Raw genomic sequence first — 18,593 nt, 5'->3', positions numbered from 1 at the left:
TGCTGAGTTACTGCACTTTCCATGGTTGTACCATGGGGCTGCTTGCTGTTGATGCTTCAGTAAATCAAACCCACATTTCAGTAAGAAAATTTTGAGCATTTAAGAAAACCGAATGGAAAAAATAATTTAAAATCAGCACTAATTTCACTGGCTTCTTTCCAAAACCTTACAAAATAGTTGTTACGGTGCTCCTCCTTTCCTCAGCCATTGCAAAACAAGGCTAAACCCTTCAGCTTTAGCTTTAAGTCTCTCTAACCTCCCCCCCTCCCCAAGGCTAATTCTTCCCCCCACCCCAAAGTAATGCTCTCTCTTCACCTGTGTTCCTTTTCTCCTTCAGAGGCTGAGCCACAGCTGGGCACGCTCACACTCACAAATGTCACCCCCGACAGCTTCAACCTCTCGTGGACCACAAGAGATGGGCCTTTTGCCAAGTTTGTCATACACGTTAGAGATTCCTATGCAGCACACGAACCCCAGGAGCTTACGGTGTCGGGAGGTGCTCGCAGCGCTCACATCTCAGGCCTGCTAGATTACACTGGCTATGACATTAACATTAAGGGCACCACCGATGCAGGTGTTCACACAGAGCCCCTCACTGCTTTTGTCATGACAGGTACCTGCCAAAAGGTTTGGAGTATGTTTATCAGTTGATAATATATATGTATATATATTCCCGCATAGATAGAAGTGTGGACTGCAGCACTGAGTACCCAGCATTGATGCTTTCATTTGAAGCTTAGCACAAGCGTGGGTTGCAGCAGGCATGTTGGCCTTAAAAAAATTTTAGGAGTAATAGTTTAAAGTTATTCAAGAGCTCTCTGGAGTCTTTCTCTCATGTGATCTTTTCTAACTCCCCATGATTAAGGGAGAAATTTGTCAGTGCTTCCACCTACACATCCATTATACATCCCTACACCTGTACATCTTACACCTATACATCCCTGGAAGCATTTAGGGCCAGGCTGGATGTGGCCTCTGGGCAGCCTGATCTGGTGGCTGGTGTCCCTGCACATAGCAGGGGGGTTGAAACTGAATGAGCATTGTGGTCCTTTTCAACCCAGGCCATTCTATGAACTCATCTATGAATAACCTATGTATGAATAATTTTATCTGGGATTAGTGAACATCACATGCTGATATAGTCAAATAAATACTACAGTGTTCACATTCTGTGTGTGACATGGTCAGTGTGCACTGCTAGGGCTTGTCACACAGACCTATGGAAGCCTAAGTAGGATTAAAGCAGAAATTGAAGCCTTTTCTTATTCTGCCTTGCTTCATTGATGCACAGTGGGAGCACTCCTTGAAGGAGCAGCATCCCTCACAGCACTGGGGCCAGCACTTTCTAAGAAAATCAGTGACCATGATCCCTTCCCTTATGATTGCATTTTGCACCAGCTTTGGCCTGCCACCTGATGAATGTTGTTACAAGTCAAGGAGTTTTAAAACTCTTCCACTTTAAAAACAAACCATGGGCATTAGTGTTTTGAGAGGAAGCTTCCCACAACAAGGTAAACACATGACACCCCACACCACAGATGGATGTGCCAGCAGTTTGCAGAAACCTCCTGGGTTTAATATACTGGTGTCACTCCACACCTATCCCAGGGATACTCAAACAGAGAGCCAAGGTCATCAGCTGTGAAAAGTCAAAAAACAAACCTAAAACTCTCAGCCAAAGAAAATTTTGCATTTAACTACTTCTCCTCTTAAGTGAGTGGAATTTGAGCAATGGAAGACTGGGTGAGTTAATTCCTAGGCCAACACAATGTGGTTTGTCAGATTGTTTAGAGAATTCTAGCAATGCCTGGGATGCTGTGTCAAGGCCAGGGCGTAGCAGAGCCAGCTGATCTCCCTATTTGACTCATCAGATTTTGTGTGAGCTTGACTGTTGTGTGAAAATTTGGCCTTTTTGTCTGAGAGATGCAGTGGGAAAGTTTTGAGAAATTGAAACAGCTCTGAACTTTGACAAACGGATACAAACTGATTATAGCTGATGTAAAAAAAAAAAAAAAAAAAAAAAAAAAAGACCCCTCACTGGAATTTCTTTAAGCTGTTAGCATGCTACATTAGCTTTGAACAGGTTGTTGCTCTGTTCTGTGATCATTAGCCCCTGCCCTTAGCCGGTGCAAATTCTTGCTTCTCTCCTGTTGCCCACAAAAGCAATTTTGAAGTGTTTAGTTCTTTCACTGGCTGTGACCTGGCTGATGGATGTCCTGCTTCTCGCAGTCCTGCTGGCATCACTGACCTTCTACTGCTGGAAGAAAAGGCTGGAGATACTCGTGTGAGGTAGAGAGGAAGGAATGTAAGATATAGGAACTGTGAACGTCAAGGTTGAGACTTGTCCCTAAAGCAGCTGTGGTGGTGGCAACTGGAAAGGAAATGAAAGCTTTGTGCATAACAGTTTTAAAGCAGTTTTGGTTATGTCTGCCTTTTAGTGCATGTGCAACAGGAGTAATGTGCTTACCTGTTGAGTTTTGAAGGAATTTCAAAGGAGCTTGTGAGATGAGGTGTTAAGATGTGCTAGAGGAAAGTTAAGAATTGAACATTTAACTTTTGGAGGCTCCATTGAAAATCCTACTCTCGTGATCCGTGCTGTGCACTTCAATTAATACCATATTTTGGGGGGAAAAAGTTGTGATTTGTATCTGGTGGAATCTGTGACATTTTCTAATTCGCTATTTTTTTTTTTTTTTTTACTTCTTTTTTTGTGTGTGTTTTTGCACCTTCCCTTCTTTTAGAGGCCATGCCCCCACTGGAAAACCTAACTGTCTCTGATATTAACCCTTACGGGTTCACAGTGTCGTGGATGGCATCGGAGAATGCCTTCGACAGCTTTCTTGTAGTCGTGGTGGACTCTGGCAAGCTGCTGGACCCACAGGAGTTCCTCCTTACGGGAGCCCAGCGGCAACTGAAGCTTAAAGGCCTTATAACTGGCATTGGCTATGAGGTTATGCTTTATGGTTTTGCCAAGGGGCACCAAACAAAGCCCCTAAGCACTGTGGCTGTTACAGGTATTTTAATGTGAACAAATTGTTCTCTTCCACTTCTTCTCTTTCTTGCTTTTCTTCTCACACGGAAGTTGTTTCATGCAATCCGTTTGCAAAACAAACCTTGGCTTTTGCATCCCTTTCTGCATCGTGGCTACACATAACTCCTCGTGGTTGATCGGTTCACCAGTGAAATTCCATTCCTTTTAACTTGATGTTTCCTTTTTCTCTTTGTGAGGGATCCTGTAGAGACGCATGACGTGGGTTGAGGGGTGAAAATTTCTGCTATGTTCATGCAGGTACTTCTAACTGGAGTCTTTCAAGAGAAATAGCTGCATGCGGGAGCTCGTCTTGTTAACAGCTGCTGGGCACCTCAGCATTCTCCAACTTGCCAACCATCGGGATCTTCAGGAGGAAATCATCCTGGTTTTCCTGCCTATGGCCTCGTTTCTTTCACTCTCTCTGTGTTCCACACACAGAACACAGTGTGGTCACTGCCAACCATAATGTTGGTATCTCTTTCCACAAAACCTTAGCTCGTGTTCTCAGCCTCATCATAACTGCTGTCTTCCAGCAGCATTTGAATAATTTTCTTGGAAAAGTTGTTGCAGACTGATTCTCCAGCCCTATAAGCCTCAAGTCTCATCTCCATGTTGCTGATGATGCAGCAGTAAACCTGACTGCAGGTTCGTGAGAAAATAAATAGGAACATCTTCCTCTGGAAGATAAAAGTGCATCAGAGATGCTCTAAGACAGTAAGCGCTCCAACAGCATTTCTGTTGGTAGAGATGCTTGACCATACTGAGCTGAAGGTGTTTTGTGGTTGTTTAATAACTTACAGCTCCTGGGATCCTCTTGAGTGGGTTTGTTCACCAAGGACAGCAGGTCTTGCACATTGCATTTAAGTGTATGAATTGTCATGATTCCCCATTGCTGCTTCAGCATTTGTTTTACATCAAACTGAAGGGTTCTTCTGATCTAAAGCATCACAGAGGCCAGAAGTGCATGGAATAAGGGTTTTGCATGAAGGAAAAGACTCTTTCAAGAAGCTTCCATGCTGTCTTCCTAACAGACAGAGACCTGACCATGTTACAGGCATGCCTGCAGATCTATATAACAAGAGCTTGTTTTCATCATAGCTAAAGGTTTCACGTGCGATGGGTAACTCAATGAAAATAAGGGACCAATGCACTTCCAACTTACTATCAGCATGTGTAATTTTGCATGGCAGAGGCAAATGATGTATTTCCATGTAGTGGACTTATGGTAGAGTGAAAAGTTTGAATGACCCACACACACCCTCATATATATTCTTTGGTATGTGTTAAATGCTAATGTTCTCCTTTTTTTTTTTTTTTCAATAGCCAGCAGATTCTTTCCCTTTCTTTGAACTGTGGTTGGATGCTTGCAGTATGCTATAGCCAGACCTCAAGAAGGTCACTAATTAACTGATTCAAAGAATCACTTTTTTTTCCCCCTACTGCTATCTTCTCCTTTTTTAGAGGCAGAACCCGAGGTCGACAACCTTCTGGTTTCAGATGCTACCCCAGACGGCTTCCGTCTGTCCTGGACTGCAGATGATGGGGTTTTCGACAGTTTTGTTCTAAAAATCAGGGATACCAAAAGGAAATCTGATCCACTGGAACTCATAGTACCAGGCCATGAGCGCACCCACGATATAACAGGGCTGAAAGAGGGCACTGAGTATGAAATTGAGCTCTATGGAGTTAGCAGTGGACGGCGCTCCCAACCCATAAACTCAGTAGCAACCACAGGTATTGTCTTTGTGGTAGGACAAACGTGTTCATTCCTAATTCTGTTAACATTTCTCCTTTTCCCAGGTGGTCTGAGCGGTTACTGAGACCTTCAAACTGTCTCCTGCATGTCACCTACCCGAATTTTGATTGCACATATTGTTTTTTGCATGCAAATTTGCAGATTCTGGTCATGTAAAAAGTTCTTAAGGCTTAGGTTGAATTCTTCAGATTATCTTAAATGAAAAATGGGTTCATAATTAGAAGCATTTCATTTGGGCATTTTTGAATGGAAATTTTCATTTTTTTCTCCAGCAATATAATGATGTCATTTTTAAATATTTAATTGTGAAATTTTGAAATATTTAAATGAAGCAATGCTCTTAGATCCAAATTCTCTCTTTAAAAAACGTGGGGCTTACTGATTTGAAAATACAGTGATTTCGGATCATCCTAATTTTGGGAGGAGGGGGATGAGAAGAGGATGGTTGAGTTCAGAGCAAGAGGAAGCCAACAGAAATATGAAAAAGATTTTGTGTCCAGCTATAACCCGCAGCAAAGGACCAACAATAGCTCAGTATGGAACAGCTTATCCTAAAATAGCATGACCTCGCAACTCACCTCAGTGTCTGCGGTGGCAGTTGTTTAGCACAGAAAGGCACATTTCTGAGCAGCTCTACTATGTGCCATCACAGCCCTTGAATAAACACATACTCACTCACCCGGACATTTACATGCATCCATCGCGGGGCACCTTTCTCTGGGCTCCTGTGGGCTGTCTCATAATGGAGAAGGATGCTTGAAGTCAACTGCACTTAGCACACACAGCCCGTCCCCACTTTCACTGACTTTGGGATATTTATGGTAAACCACTAACTGTTATCATTTTCCTCATGACTACATTCTAATTTGGTCCTTTCAGGGAGATTTAGCACACGTCACCTCATGGTGCCAATAACCCCAAAGATGTTTTTCAGCTGTAAATAGCCCATGGATAATTGGTAATAGAGTTGGAGCCACAAAAATCCAGCTAAATAACTCAAACTGCATGTTACACTGCATCAGATGCTGGGGCCACCAAAGCATCTAACTAGTTTCTTATTTAGGAGTTGGCTATTTGGAGAAATGTGTGTATTTATAACAAATCCAGTTTAATGGCTAAGTAACATTTGCTACTTTTGCAATGGGTGGCTTGGACAGGTTCGTGTGCAGCCTTGCTTTATCCTAGCCTGTGTACAGTGTATGAGCAAGCAAGAAATAAGTGTCAGAATGTCTTCAGCCTTAGTAAAGGAAGCAGAAAAATCCCGCTAGGAACAAAGACTGCCAGCACACAGACCAGCAAACCTAACCCAAACATTACCATGGAAATGAGGTCATGAAAATGAAAGCTGGAAGGATTGAAAATCCCACTCTGTATTTATCGCTCACACTTCTCCCTTCTTCCCTACATGGGCACATACCCTTGTGTAAACATATGCAGTCATCGGGGATCAGATCTGCTACTGGTGTAAATCAGTGCAGTTGAAGACATCTGCTTTAAGCATCGCTAAGCAACCCTCTCTGGAGGTCTGACCTCGTATCTCTGCATGCGAAACCACCACCCACTGGAAGGAAGGAGAGGGAGGAAAGAGTTTGCGTGTTCACCATTGGGTGCACTGTCCTCCTCTGTGGTTTCCTTCCTTTCTTTCACCAACTCTACTGTGATAGAGGACATTAACCATAAGATCACTGCAGGGCGAGGCAGCACTGCACAGAGCTGCAGTGCCTGATCAAGTTGGCATGAACGAGTTTGCACACTGGTGCTCTCAGAGGAAGTGTCTCTTGGAGATTCTTCTGTATAATATCTGTGGAGATGCAATTCAGCTCTCAGCAGGGGACTGGTGGCTGTGTGCCAGTTAATATCCTTGGTAGGAAGTGTGGGACTCATACTGCTAATTTCCTCTTCTTTAAATGGTGTTTTGCCACATTCTGATGGGATTTTTCATCTGAGAGGATCCAAAAATGCTCTTCATATGTAAAAAATATAGTCTAACACTTCCTGATTCTTAGTAGGAGAAAGGCAGTGAACATATTCATGTAGTTTGATAGTGAGGAAAGAACAAATTTAGCAAAAAAAAAAAAAAAAAAAACCAACAAAAAAACAATAATCAGAGCTCTGCAAGTATCACAGACCTCAGGCAATCCTCAGTCTTAGGTAGAGCTAATGAGAAGTGGTGCTGGAGGATGATGCTAATGATCTATGCCTGTCCAACAGCTGCACTGAGTTTTTTTGTGATAAAAAACAGAAGCACCCTGGCCTGTTTTTTTTTTTTATTTATTATTTTTTTTTTTTTATGCCTGCTTAGTTCTGGCTTTCAGGTGGCTCAAGATGGTATTGCTTGCTGCTACTTCATTTCCCTGTGCTCAAAGGAACCACTCCGTTACCTCTCTGGTACTCATTCAAGGACTGGTGCTTGCCAGGAGGATCCCACATGCTTTGTTTGCCATGTTTGCTCCTAGGAAAGCAGATACAGTTGGGGCAATGGGGGTGTGAAAGTCTTATGTAGTTAAGGCTTTTCTTACAGTTATTTGCTATGCTGCACTTTACCTGATACCATTGTTCCATGGACTTATCCATCACAATTTAGATTGAGTAGCCAGTTTAGGTGTCATGTAGCTTTGCTAACCCTACCTTGCTGTCTTCCTTCTCTTACTCTTTCTTTCTCTGGCTGTTCCATGTGGTCAGGCCCCCCAAGCCCAAAATGCCTTGTGAGAAATGATTTACATTTCTCTTGAGGGCTCGGTTGTTTTTCCTTCCTTGACTTTCAGTTGATTTAGTGCATTGCTGCTGGAGCTTTGGGGACACATGGAACAAACAGCCCTCTTTGACTCCTTTCCCGCAGACACGTTCTTTCCAATTTGTTCCAAGCACAGTCACTTTTTTTTTCCTTCTTTTGCCACTTTCCCCTTGCCCACAGCTTGTTTCCACCACTCTTTATGTGGTTTATGTTTGGGATCTGTCGCCTTTGTGCTAATGACTAAGTCAGTGTGTGTGGGCTATTTGTTTCTTTTCACATTTCAGCGTTGTTTTGGTTACAGTCAAAAAAGCAAATTGGAAGTGAGATGCTGAGTGTAAACTTAGAAGTGGCAGATCCCTTCACCATGTCCTTTCAGAAGCCCTTACATTCACGTTTTGCAGTAGCTTACTTAAGCTCTAAAGCAGAAAGTTTCAGATTGTGCTACACGTTGGTTTGCATCTTCAGATTGGGTCATTTTGGTAACACTCATTAGACTTTGTTTGCAAGGCTAAACTACGAGGTTGTACCAACGAGTGTGTCCCAGCTTACCAATCTTATTTTATACAGGCAAATGTCGTGCTCAGGTTTGGACAGGGTTAGGTTGGGTTGTATGGCAGAAAGCTGCAGTGATACCACAAGTGCCTTTCCTATGTAGCTAGAAAAAAAATCAGGTAGTAGTGTTTGCAAGAAGAAAACCTAATATTGTAGGGTTAAGCCAACAGAAGTTACAGGCAGGCAGTGCTTGAGAGGATGGTTGCTACGGGGTGAAATGAGCCTGGGTCTCTTTTAGGCATCCTACAGTAGAAGGTTTATGCTCAAGGAGAGGCATCTCTGCACTGCTAAGGGTTGCTGTGCGTCACAAATAGGGCTACAAAGCTCAACAGAAAGATTAAAATCATCCAAGTGAAACTATGTTAGAAAAACTGATAAGTACAATGCTAATAAAATAGTACTCCTGTAAGTGTTGCTCCATACACGGAAATCTCTGTTATCTTGTGGACACATCTGTGGTATTTTTAAGTTAGAAAGTACTGTAATATTGCTGAAAATGGAAAATTAAGACTGAGTAGATTATTGCTCTCGGTGTGTGATAAAACCATTAAGTGGTACTGCCCGCATCCACGTTGCCTTGTAGAGTACTGATAGCATCAGCTCCTGGCACTCAGGAGTAACACAAGTCACAGCACCAAGGACTGGCAGAGAAATTATTGACCTTTTCTCTCTCTGTGGTGTGTTTGTCCTCTCTTCTCCACCGACAGTTGTGGGATCTCCCAAGGGAATTGCTTTCTCAGACATCACAGAAAACTCTGCTACAGTCAGCTGGACCCCCCCCCGCAGCCGCGTGGAGAGCTACAGGGTCTCCTATGTCCCCGTCACAGGAGGTGAGTGTGGGGACGTGGAGGGAGATGGCAAAGGGGAAGAGTGAAAAGTGTGTCTGAGAGATGGCCCTCAGAACAACAGCTGTAAGCCGTGGTTATCAGACTTCTCAAAGGCTGTGATATTTCTTAGTAATCCCTGTTGTTTCAGTATTATATCCCTGTTTTAGTGTTCTGCTTAAACAATTTCTTATACTTCAGCACGTTTTTAGCGTAACTGAGGGACACCTCTGGAAGGGAACAACTATTGAGCAAACACCGTATATGCCAGGATCATAAAAGAAGTGCTTTTAAATAAGACAAGTAAAGATCTAGGTCTCTAGGCAATGTAAATGTACATGTATAGTGATCTCACAGAAGAAAAGGAATGGCCTACAATCATGATCAAGCATTTGCCCATGTGTTCTGCTGGAATAAACCCAGGATTTGAAAGAAGTTTCTGTCATAAACCTTCACAACTTACAATAATATACAGTATATCTTTGTTTAAAATGGGATGAGTGAAGGAAAACATCATCAGACTTGGTTTATTTTTGTCCATCCTCTGCAAGAAGCCAAGTACTTTTAAACTAGAAAGTCCTATCCTTGCAGGTGTAAGAATTTGTATACAGGTAGTGCTGTTTTCATCTCTTTTATAAAGTTATATCAGAAATACTGATTTTTTTCCTTACTGTTGGCATACCAGTAGGAAAGAAATAGAAAGCATTGTCTTAGAGTCAGGTGTTGTGGCCACAGTTTGTTCTCCCATTAGTGGTTGCAACAAACTGGGGAAAAATTCAACTCCTGCACATGCGAATTCACACTGGTCACACTGTGTTTAACCTGAAACACACTTCTTTCAAGCATTTATGGAGAACTGCCATTAATCCATTGACATTTACATTTGTCCTAGGCACTCCCAACGTTGTTACAGTCGATGGAAGCAAGACCAGGACAAAGCTGGTGAAGTTAATCCCAGGCGTAGACTACAATGTTAATATCATCTCTGTGAAAGGCTTCGAAGAAAGCGAACCCATCTCTGGAATTCTGAAAACTGGTAATACATAAATAGCAGGTTCTCATACACGTCTGCATCACAGAACAGACTCAGGAATGAAGGACTTTGATCTTGTCCCCTATTTCCTTTGTGTCTTTGTACTTCAAGTAAGAGCAGAGCTTGCAGGTTTGATCAGGCTCCCACTCTGCTAAGAGCAGAGCTGACTTGCAGTGAGGCAAAGACTGTCCGTATGTTTACAGTCCTAATACACAGAAACAAAAGGAAGTTTAATTAATATCATTCTACTGATGTGGGAGCAAAGAACCAGCTCACTGGGCAGTTGTGAAATCTCCCAAATTCGCAACTGTGTCCTAAGCATAAAAGCATCCTCTCTCATGTTCTCTCTCGATTTTTTTCCTACAGTATACCTTTAAATATCCCCATCAGAAATTTTTTTGCCACCATGAAGTCTCATTTGTTCATTATTTTTGGACTCTGACAAGTGTTCAGAGAACTGTGGCAAGGACAAGATGATGTAGATTGGATAATAAAGTGCAATTTATAGACTGTTCCAGCCATAGTGGGGGCAGGCATCTCTCCCAGCATAGGGAGAGCATAAAAGGAGGTGCAAAGCAGAGTCCCACAAGGAAGTAAGGCATGGTGTTTGGATGGTTAGCTGGCTGTTGCACTGGTTTATTTTTATAAGTGCAGGGCGAGCTGTTGGAAGGTCACAGTGGCTATCAATTGCCATCACATTAGTTATTTTTCCCAAGCTCTGTCTCCTGAGTTCGCTCCAAGAAGCAGTCCAGACTTGAGGGTGTTGAGAGAAATATGTCAGCTTGACAGAGCTGTTAAGATTGATGTTATCAGGACTGATCTGAGAATGCAGTTAGTTATGTCTGTTCCCAGTGTTTAATCTTTCCACGCGTTGACCTCCCGTCTCCAGTGGAGGCATTTGATGTCTCTTTATAGGCACTGACGTTTTTTCTGCAGAGCTCCACTATTCCAAAGGGAACCATAAAAACTGCTGCACTGAGCAGTAATGTTTGCACATTTTACATTCTATGGTTACAACAGAGAGTTGCACAGAGCTGATAGTAATTGCCAAATTCCTTCATCATGTTATCGTTTCTTCCAGCTCTGGACAGCCCATCAGGACTGGTAGTGATGAACATTACAGACTCAGAGGCTCTGGCAACCTGGCAGCCTGCAATTGCAGCTGTGGATAATTATGTTGTCTCCTACTCTTCTGAGGATGGTAAGAAGAGTTCGGGATGGGTCGGGGAGCTGTGATTCCAGGACAGGCTCAAAAGGGAGCTGGTGGCTGCCACTTGATGGAGACGCCTTGCTGAAAGCATGTTAAAACCCACCAATCTAGTTAATGCTTTCCTAATTCAGGCATGAACAAAGATACTTCTGAATTCATGAGCTTCTTGAAGAGGTGCTATAGCTCGTAAGAACACTAGAGAGTGCTAACACTCTTAGAGAAGGCTCTGCCGTTAACCCAGGATCACCTAGAGGAGCACACAGATGAGCGTACCAAGGCACGACTGAACGACTGCCTCTCTTCTGTCTTTGCATCTTAGAGCCAGAAGTCACACAGATGGTATCAGGAAACACAGTGGAGTATGACCTGAATGGCCTTCGACCTGTGACGGAGTACACCCTGCGGGTCCATGCTGTGAAGGATGCACAGAAGAGCGAGACCCTCTCCACCCAGTTCACTACAGGTGCTGTGTCCCACCTTGCTGGGAGAGGAGCCGGGCTGCCATCTCCTTGGTCTGACACAAGGCTTACTTTCACTACTATCACCACCTCAGTCAGCTGGTGTGCTTTTTGCTAGAGACTTGAATTTTGAAAGCACTCACACCATGTTTTTAATCATAAAAATTTAGGATGACTTTTTTTTTTTTTTTTTTTTTTTTTTCCTTCTTTAATTTTCAGTTTCTGCAGAGGGAAAGCATTCCTTCCTAGCCTGTATTCATATCCTCCCTGTAACCTCTGTGCTAAACTGTATCAGTGTGTGATTGTAATTTCTCTGCTCACTCCTTCAGGACTCGATGCTCCAAAAGATTTAAGTGCTACCGAGGTTCAGGCAGAAACAGCTGTGATAACATGGAGGCCTCCACGTGCTCCTGTCACTGGTTACCTCCTGATCTACGAGTCCATTGATGGCAAAGTCAAGGTAGGGCACTTGTATCCAAACCTGAAGGGCTGTACCTCAAAACTGGACAGTAAAGATGCACCAGAAAGGATTCTGATTTTTAGGGAAGCACATTGCCTGATCACGCTGAAAATCAGTGGTTAAATTTACACACACACACAAAAAAAAGCTTTTTGAGGTCTGGAGAATGAAATTTCCAGATTTGTCCTTAAAGATGATCTTGCTCCATTGTTTTGTGAGCTGCACAGAGTCATCTATGCAGTGTGTATGTTCAAATCGTGTAAACTTTTGTGCTGACCTGCTTTTAAACCACACAGCTTACAGACTATGGCATGAAACATTCACCTCCATACAACTTTCCTGAAGAAAGCGAGCAGGAAAAAAACCTTTGAGGAATACAAGTTTTGCATGAAATAATATAAATGGTTAAAGATACAACCATAATCACCACAAAAAGACACTGAACTATGTTACAGTTCCACTTAGTATGATTTTCACACTGCGGTTTCCTTGTGTTGTTTATCATCCCCATAGGAACTCGTCCTAGAGCCTGAGACGACCACCTACACCCTGACAGAGCTGAGCCCATCCACTCAATATACAGTGAAACTCCAGGCACTGAGCAGATCTATGAGGAGCAAAACAATCCAGACCGTTTTCACCACAAGTAAGAACCTTAGAGTGTGTAAGCAGGTGAAAGTGCAAAAGTCCCATTCTCCTGAAGCTGTAGTATCATCTGCTTCCCCCAGACTGGAAGGATGACTTTTGTTCCTTTATATCCAGCCACATTCTCTCTGTTGTCTTCTCTTTCTGATGAAACATCCTGCTTTTCCCATGTAAAATCCTGAATAGGATGTCATATCTCAAAATCCACACTGACCCCTTGAGTTATCTTTATCTCGGTGCATAGCAAGTTGATAGAACAAATCAGCTTTTTACATTGAAATGAAGCAAACCACATCCACACACATCTGTTCAGGAGTCTTTGGAGCTGAATTTCTGGACAAGTTTTTTTCCTCCTGTTTCTGAGGTCAGTTTGTGTACTGTCACACTGGTATGTCCATTCCAGCTCTAATAGGACAGCCCTGTGGTAAGCTGAATTCCAGAGTAGATTGGGTTCTTTGAAGGATATTTCTCAGTTGACATATTTGGCAGTCACTGGTCTCATTGACACATCTTTTGATGACAAGAAAAATATAATATTGCTTAGTCTTAACTGTAAAACCTTGCCTATCGTCTCCCTTTTCTCAAACCCAGAAGCACTTTCAACCATCTCCACTGCTCCATCTGCCCTTGTACCAACTTCAGCCCAAGGACTCGTGGAAGTCACACAGCCCCCATTCTGCTCCCAGTCAGTCCCTATGTAAAGCAGGGTGACACCAGAAATAGGAGAATTCGTCTGTGTGTGTTCAAGAGACATTTGGCTAACTGACAGGGGTTGCCCATTTAAATGTTGAGCTGGCAGATGTACACCCCTCTTAACAGGGAGTAGTTATATGGCATTCATGGTGCTCCCGAAAGTGTAGACAGATGTGCAAATCCTTACCCAAAAGAAAAATGCACGTCATCTTATATTTATTGTAATTTTTTGTGTGTGTATGATAGCAAACGAGGCAGTTTCCAGGCTTAGCACATGACTATGCTGTTGATCACCACGAGTCATTTGAGTTCAACAAGTTGATTAAAATTGCTGATCTCTCAAGGACTGTTTTCTATTTTCTTTTTTTTGTGTAGCTGGTCTTCTTTATCCTTATCCTAAAGACTGCTCCCAAGCTCTCCTGAATGGAGAGGTCACCTCTGGGCTCTACACTATTTATCTGAATGGAGACAGAACACAGCCTCTGCAAGTCTTCTGTGACATGGCTGAAGATGGAGGCGGATGGATTGTGAGTAAAAAGGGGAGCCCATGGCACCCTGATATGTATCTGCATTGCCAAGAACAAGGGTAGGTCCCATCCCTGCTCTCCTTCATCACTGCTCATAGAGCTCTGTTACTGGAGTATCAGTAGACAGAGGAGAAGCTGAAATGACCATCTTAGATACCTTAAAAACAGATAATAAGGTGAAACGAGGGGAGACTGACTCAATTTAGATGGGAAGGCGAGTTTAAAGATGCAGAGAATAGAAACTAGAAGAATGAAATAGAGAAGTCTTACTTAAAAAAATAAGGAGTGTTCACCAAATCTATGATTTAGTAACTGCAGTGAGACTGCTGCGTGAGTGATAGGGGCAGGGGAGCAGCAATGCCAAACTCTGCAGTGGCAAAAGCTGCACTGCTAGCACTCCTTATGTCTAAGGCAGTTTGAGTGTAACTCTTCTTGCATGCTGTGGCTGTAGGTGTTCCTGAGGCGCCAAAATGGAAAGGAAGATTTCTACAAGAACTGGAAGAATTATGTGGCCGGATTTGGAGATCCTAAGGATGAATTCTGGATAGGTAAGTGGCAAGAATTTATCTTATTCTACAAAGCCCAAACAAGCAAAGAAAGCCCAAAAGACAAGGTGCCATTCTGAAGCCTCTGCTCGAGCATTTAAAGGGGAACACAGTCCAGGCAAAGGAGGAGCAAGCTGCAGGGGAGGCTGAGATTGCCAGGTCCAACCCAGTCCCCTTCATAAATGTCAAACCTCTTGGATGACCAGATGTACCAAACTGATGCTCACTGGTGCTCTGTAAGAACCTGAGAAGCAGCTGCAGGTGCTCTTCTTGCTGTACTCCTAGGATATCCTTAATGAGAAAAACACTACAATTAATGAAGTGGGGTAAAAAGCAAATGTGCAGAGGCTGGACTACATTTTATTTGCTCATAGATGGAAGACAGTGACTGTCATGCAGCATTGGCTTCAGTTACTTTTCTCAAGGTGCTCCATGCTGCTGTGATTTGAAGGGCTGAGATAGTCTCTAAAACTGTTCCTTCTTCATTTTGTGCTGATATTGTTCCACGGCTTTAAATAGCTTATCTTCCTAACCGGTGTTATTGTCCTGGGGTATCTGTCCTGGGATATCTGTCCAAGCCAGTTTGACACCCTTTACAGGACAAATGGATCATTCTCGTATTTCCACAGGTCTGGAGAACCTCCATAAAATCAGCTCTCAGGGGCAGTATGAGCTGCGTGTGGATTTGAAAGACAGAGGGGAGACAGCCTACGCTGTGTACGACAGGTTCAGCGTCGGAGATGCCAAGACCCGGTACAGGCTGAGGGTGGATGGCTACAGCGGAACAGCAGGTGAGCTGAAATATGTATTTCTTCTGTTCTGCAATTTCCTCTCAGCTGAGTCAAGCTTCCAGCCTGTGCACGTTGAAATGAGCACCACAGTGGGTCCCTCTCTCTGGAGGCGTTTGAAAATATGAACGTATCAGCGGTTTTTATGTTTCCGTTCTAAATCCTCTAGTTATTTAGGTGCCACTTTTTATGGCATGCTTGTGACAGAATATAAACAAGTATACTAAGCAGCCTCATATCTCATTTGGTCAATACTCTGCTGTCATTTACGCAGCCAATAGTAAGATGGCATGGTCTCATCTCTTCAGTGGAATATGCAGCAGAGTTCTGCTATGACATGATTTGTAGTTTTGCTGAACAAAGTGGTTTGAGTTGCCTTCTGATAAAAAAATTGTGTGCTTTCTTCTGAACTAAAACAAATCAATGTTGAAGAAGCCTTAGATACACAGCCAGATGCATGGTGCAGCCCAAACATTTTGTGCAGGATGATCACTCCCATGTAATCTAAGCCACACAAGTCACTGACTTTGCTTTTTCTCTTGTCCTTTCCATCCAGGTGACTCCATGACCTACCATAATGGAAGATCCTTCTCCACTTTTGACAAGGACAATGATTCTGCTATCACCAACTGTGCTTTGTCATACAAGGGTGCTTTCTGGTACAAGAATTGTCACCGAGTCAATCTGATGGGCAGATATGGTGACAACAACCACAGTCAGGTGAGTTTGGTGTCTGAAGGCTTTTATAATGTGTCGGAAGGAGAGGAATTGCAGTTATCTGTCTGGTGGTTTAGCTAGCCAGAAACACATCAGCCAAGGCCACCCTCCAGAGGAAAGAATAATAGGAAAAGATAGGGACAACTGCTCACAAAACAAGAATGCCATGTCAGCTGGAGAAGTATTGATGGTTTTGTATGACTTTCCATGGATATCTCAAAAGTCTGCAGGGAACAACTGTAGTTTTCAAGTGTGAAACAAAATGCTCTTCCTGCCATGAAGGCCAGGCAAAAAGTGACAGCTCTGGGAAACAGCTTATGACTTTGTTTGTACAGGCTATGCGTGCCTGTGGCCAGAGACCTGTACTTCCCAACGCCCCTTTGATTTGCTGTGTGTCTGTTACCAAGTTAGAGCGGTAATAGATTGGCACAGACTGCCCAGGGAGGTAGGGGAGTCACCATCCGTGGAGTTGTTCCAGAGCCATGGAGATGAGGTGCTGAGGGATGTGGTCAGTGGGTACGGTGCGGGTGGGTTGAGGTTGGTGATCTTTGAGGTCTTTTCCAACCTTCATGATCCTGTGATTCTAAAAGCTAAAACAAACGTAAAGGCTCTCAACAGAGAAAGAAGTGAAGTGGATGTGTGACTTCTCACGCTTCATCTTTGTCTCTGCAGGGTGTTAACTGGTTCCACTGGAAGGGCCACGAATATTCCATCCAGTTTGCAGAGATGAAGCTGAGACCCTCCAGCTTTCGAAATCTGGAAGGACGACGAAAGCGAGCATAAAGCCTTGGGGTGGTGAAAGGGCTACAGGCAGGGCGACGTGGGGAGGGACAGAGAGCGGGGGGCGTGGGGGGATCTGGCATCATCGGGGTGATGGGGTGAGGAGCTGGTAGTCGTACCAAAGCATCACAACCCTTGGCACAACAGCCCAAACAACAAGCCTTATGTGTCCCAGCAATTCCAGCAGAGCAGCTCCAGCTCTGCCCACCACTGATGTCCTTCACGCCAAAGACAACGATCTCAAGGGTTGTATGCTGTTTTCTTCATTTTTCTTTTCTCAGCCTCTGGGATGAAGTTCTTCCATGATCTGACTATCTCTTGGGTGGCCCAGGGTAGGGGAGGGAGAACAGCTTTGTATGTTGGTAGTTTGTTTTAGAACCAGCCATATTTTTTACACACAGAAATGTGTATGATTAATTATCATTATTATTATTATTAGATATAATTGAAATCCTTCGGTCGCTGGAAAGCCTTTTTTTATATATATATCAAGTACCACAAAGAAGAAGGGAGGGGGAGGGGAAGAGGGAAAGCAGTACATTTTTAAACTTAAGCAAAAAAATTAATATTATTAATATAATGACAAAGTAATAATAATAATGATAATAATAAGCTAAGTTTTTGTCATTTTTAAGAGAACAATGCTTTTGGGAACACAGCAGGACAGTGTCTGATTGTAAATTTCTTTTTTAAATAAAAGCACAATTACTTTTAAATAAATTTCTACCTTTTTTTCATATTTGTTGAGTTGGTGCATGTCCAGGGTATCTGTACTTACATGGGGAAGTAAAAGGCTGAAAATGATCAGGCTGCTGAGCCCTGAGTACTGAAAACTGTTTCTTTTGTTAGTGGCTGGCTGTAAGAATTCTGCTGGGTTTCTTGCAGTGAAAGGTCCTTATGGATTTGGTTTCTTTTAGAACACATTTCTTTCTTTTTTTCCTGCCCAAAAGCTTCTACACGTTTTTCTCAGTGTTACTGACCAACGCTTGCTCCATCTAGGTGGGAATAACTAACAAAAGAAAACAAGGAAAGCACAGAGTTGTTGTTAGGTACCATTGGTGACTTTGAACACTTGTGTAAATAAAGGGCTCTCTTTTTGTATGAATGAAACCTATGTGTAGTTCCTCTGTATCTTGCTCTTCAGTTGAAGACAATAAAAGATCTTTTGTTTTAATCCAGTCTCTCTGCCTTGCTTCAAGATTGTGCTCCTCAAACAGAGCAAATGTTTCAGCCCCCTCCTCGCCAGCAGCAAGGTAAGCTCAGAGATTGCTGTTTTCACAAGGTATAAAACGTGTGTGCATGAGAACAGCACTTTCTCAAGAGGGAAGGAATTCTTCACCATTGGGTTCTTTCTTCCTAATTTCTCTCCTTCTCATATGCATATATTACTGCAGCCCTTCCATTTCAAAGCGTCAGTTGTGTTAGCCCTTGGGAACGGCATTCCATGTTGGGGTTTACTGTCTGAGAAAGGATAATGCCCAGCTGGGGAAGCAGGAGAAGGCCCTCACAGAATTAGTGAAGCACTTGGGGTCTTCTTATCACATGGTTCCTGTGCCAGAATCTCCTGGCACTCTCCTCCCCCATCACAAGCAAACGGCTGAGGTTGGCTGCCGGCAGATGGCACACAGAGTCTGGCTGTCCTGCTCTGTGCTGCTCTGTTTAGCAGTGCTTGTAAATCCTTCAGCTATCCAGGTCCAGACGTTGCCATCCTTGACTGTCATCTAGCGAATATTGTTTGTTTTGCACAGGAGACGCAAATCTCCTTTGACCTTCCAGAGCACTGCAAAGGGTCTGATCTGCTGCACCGTATTCGATTCATTCTCAGGAACTAACAGCTCTT

At 43.3% G+C, this 18,593-nt stretch overlaps 1 protein-coding gene across 7 annotated transcripts in view; it reads left to right on the top strand.

The window, feature by feature from the left end:
* Window positions 1–17,301, top strand: part of TNC (tenascin C) — an 81,503-nt gene extending 64,202 nt beyond the window's left edge. For 3 of the 7 annotated variants that reach the window (XM_042830597.1, XM_042830596.1, XM_042830598.1), the window contains 13 exons: window positions 2,742–3,014; window positions 4,493–4,765; window positions 8,781–8,903; window positions 9,790–9,933; window positions 11,012–11,131; window positions 11,460–11,603; window positions 11,928–12,058; window positions 12,572–12,704; window positions 13,772–13,923; window positions 14,375–14,471; window positions 15,098–15,259; window positions 15,813–15,976; window positions 16,646–17,301. In XM_042830597.1, coding sequence (XP_042686531.1) covers window positions 2,742–3,014; window positions 4,493–4,765; window positions 8,781–8,903; window positions 9,790–9,933; window positions 11,012–11,131; window positions 11,460–11,603; window positions 11,928–12,058; window positions 12,572–12,704; window positions 13,772–13,923; window positions 14,375–14,471; window positions 15,098–15,259; window positions 15,813–15,976; window positions 16,646–16,756 — 2,027 coding nt within the window. In that variant the 3' untranslated portion in view covers window positions 16,757–17,301. Of the gene's footprint in view, window positions 1–337; window positions 614–2,741; window positions 3,015–4,492; window positions 4,766–8,780; window positions 8,904–9,789; window positions 9,934–11,011; window positions 11,132–11,459; window positions 11,604–11,927; window positions 12,059–12,571; window positions 12,705–13,771; window positions 13,924–14,374; window positions 14,472–15,097; window positions 15,260–15,812; window positions 15,977–16,645 lie in introns of all 7 variants that reach the window. The other 4 variants (XM_042830599.1, XM_042830600.1, XM_042830601.1 and 1 more) reach the window with 2 other exon arrangements.
* Window positions 17,302–18,593: the final 1,292 nt, after the last annotated feature.

This window comes from Centrocercus urophasianus, unplaced genomic scaffold (genome assembly GCF_019232065.1).
Source record: "Centrocercus urophasianus isolate 14NV4802_14NV808 unplaced genomic scaffold, USGS_Curo_1.0 seq_34, whole genome shotgun sequence".
Taxonomy (NCBI): Eukaryota; Metazoa; Chordata; class Aves; order Galliformes; family Phasianidae; genus Centrocercus; species Centrocercus urophasianus.
This window is presented reverse-complemented; position numbering and strand designations above follow the sequence as displayed.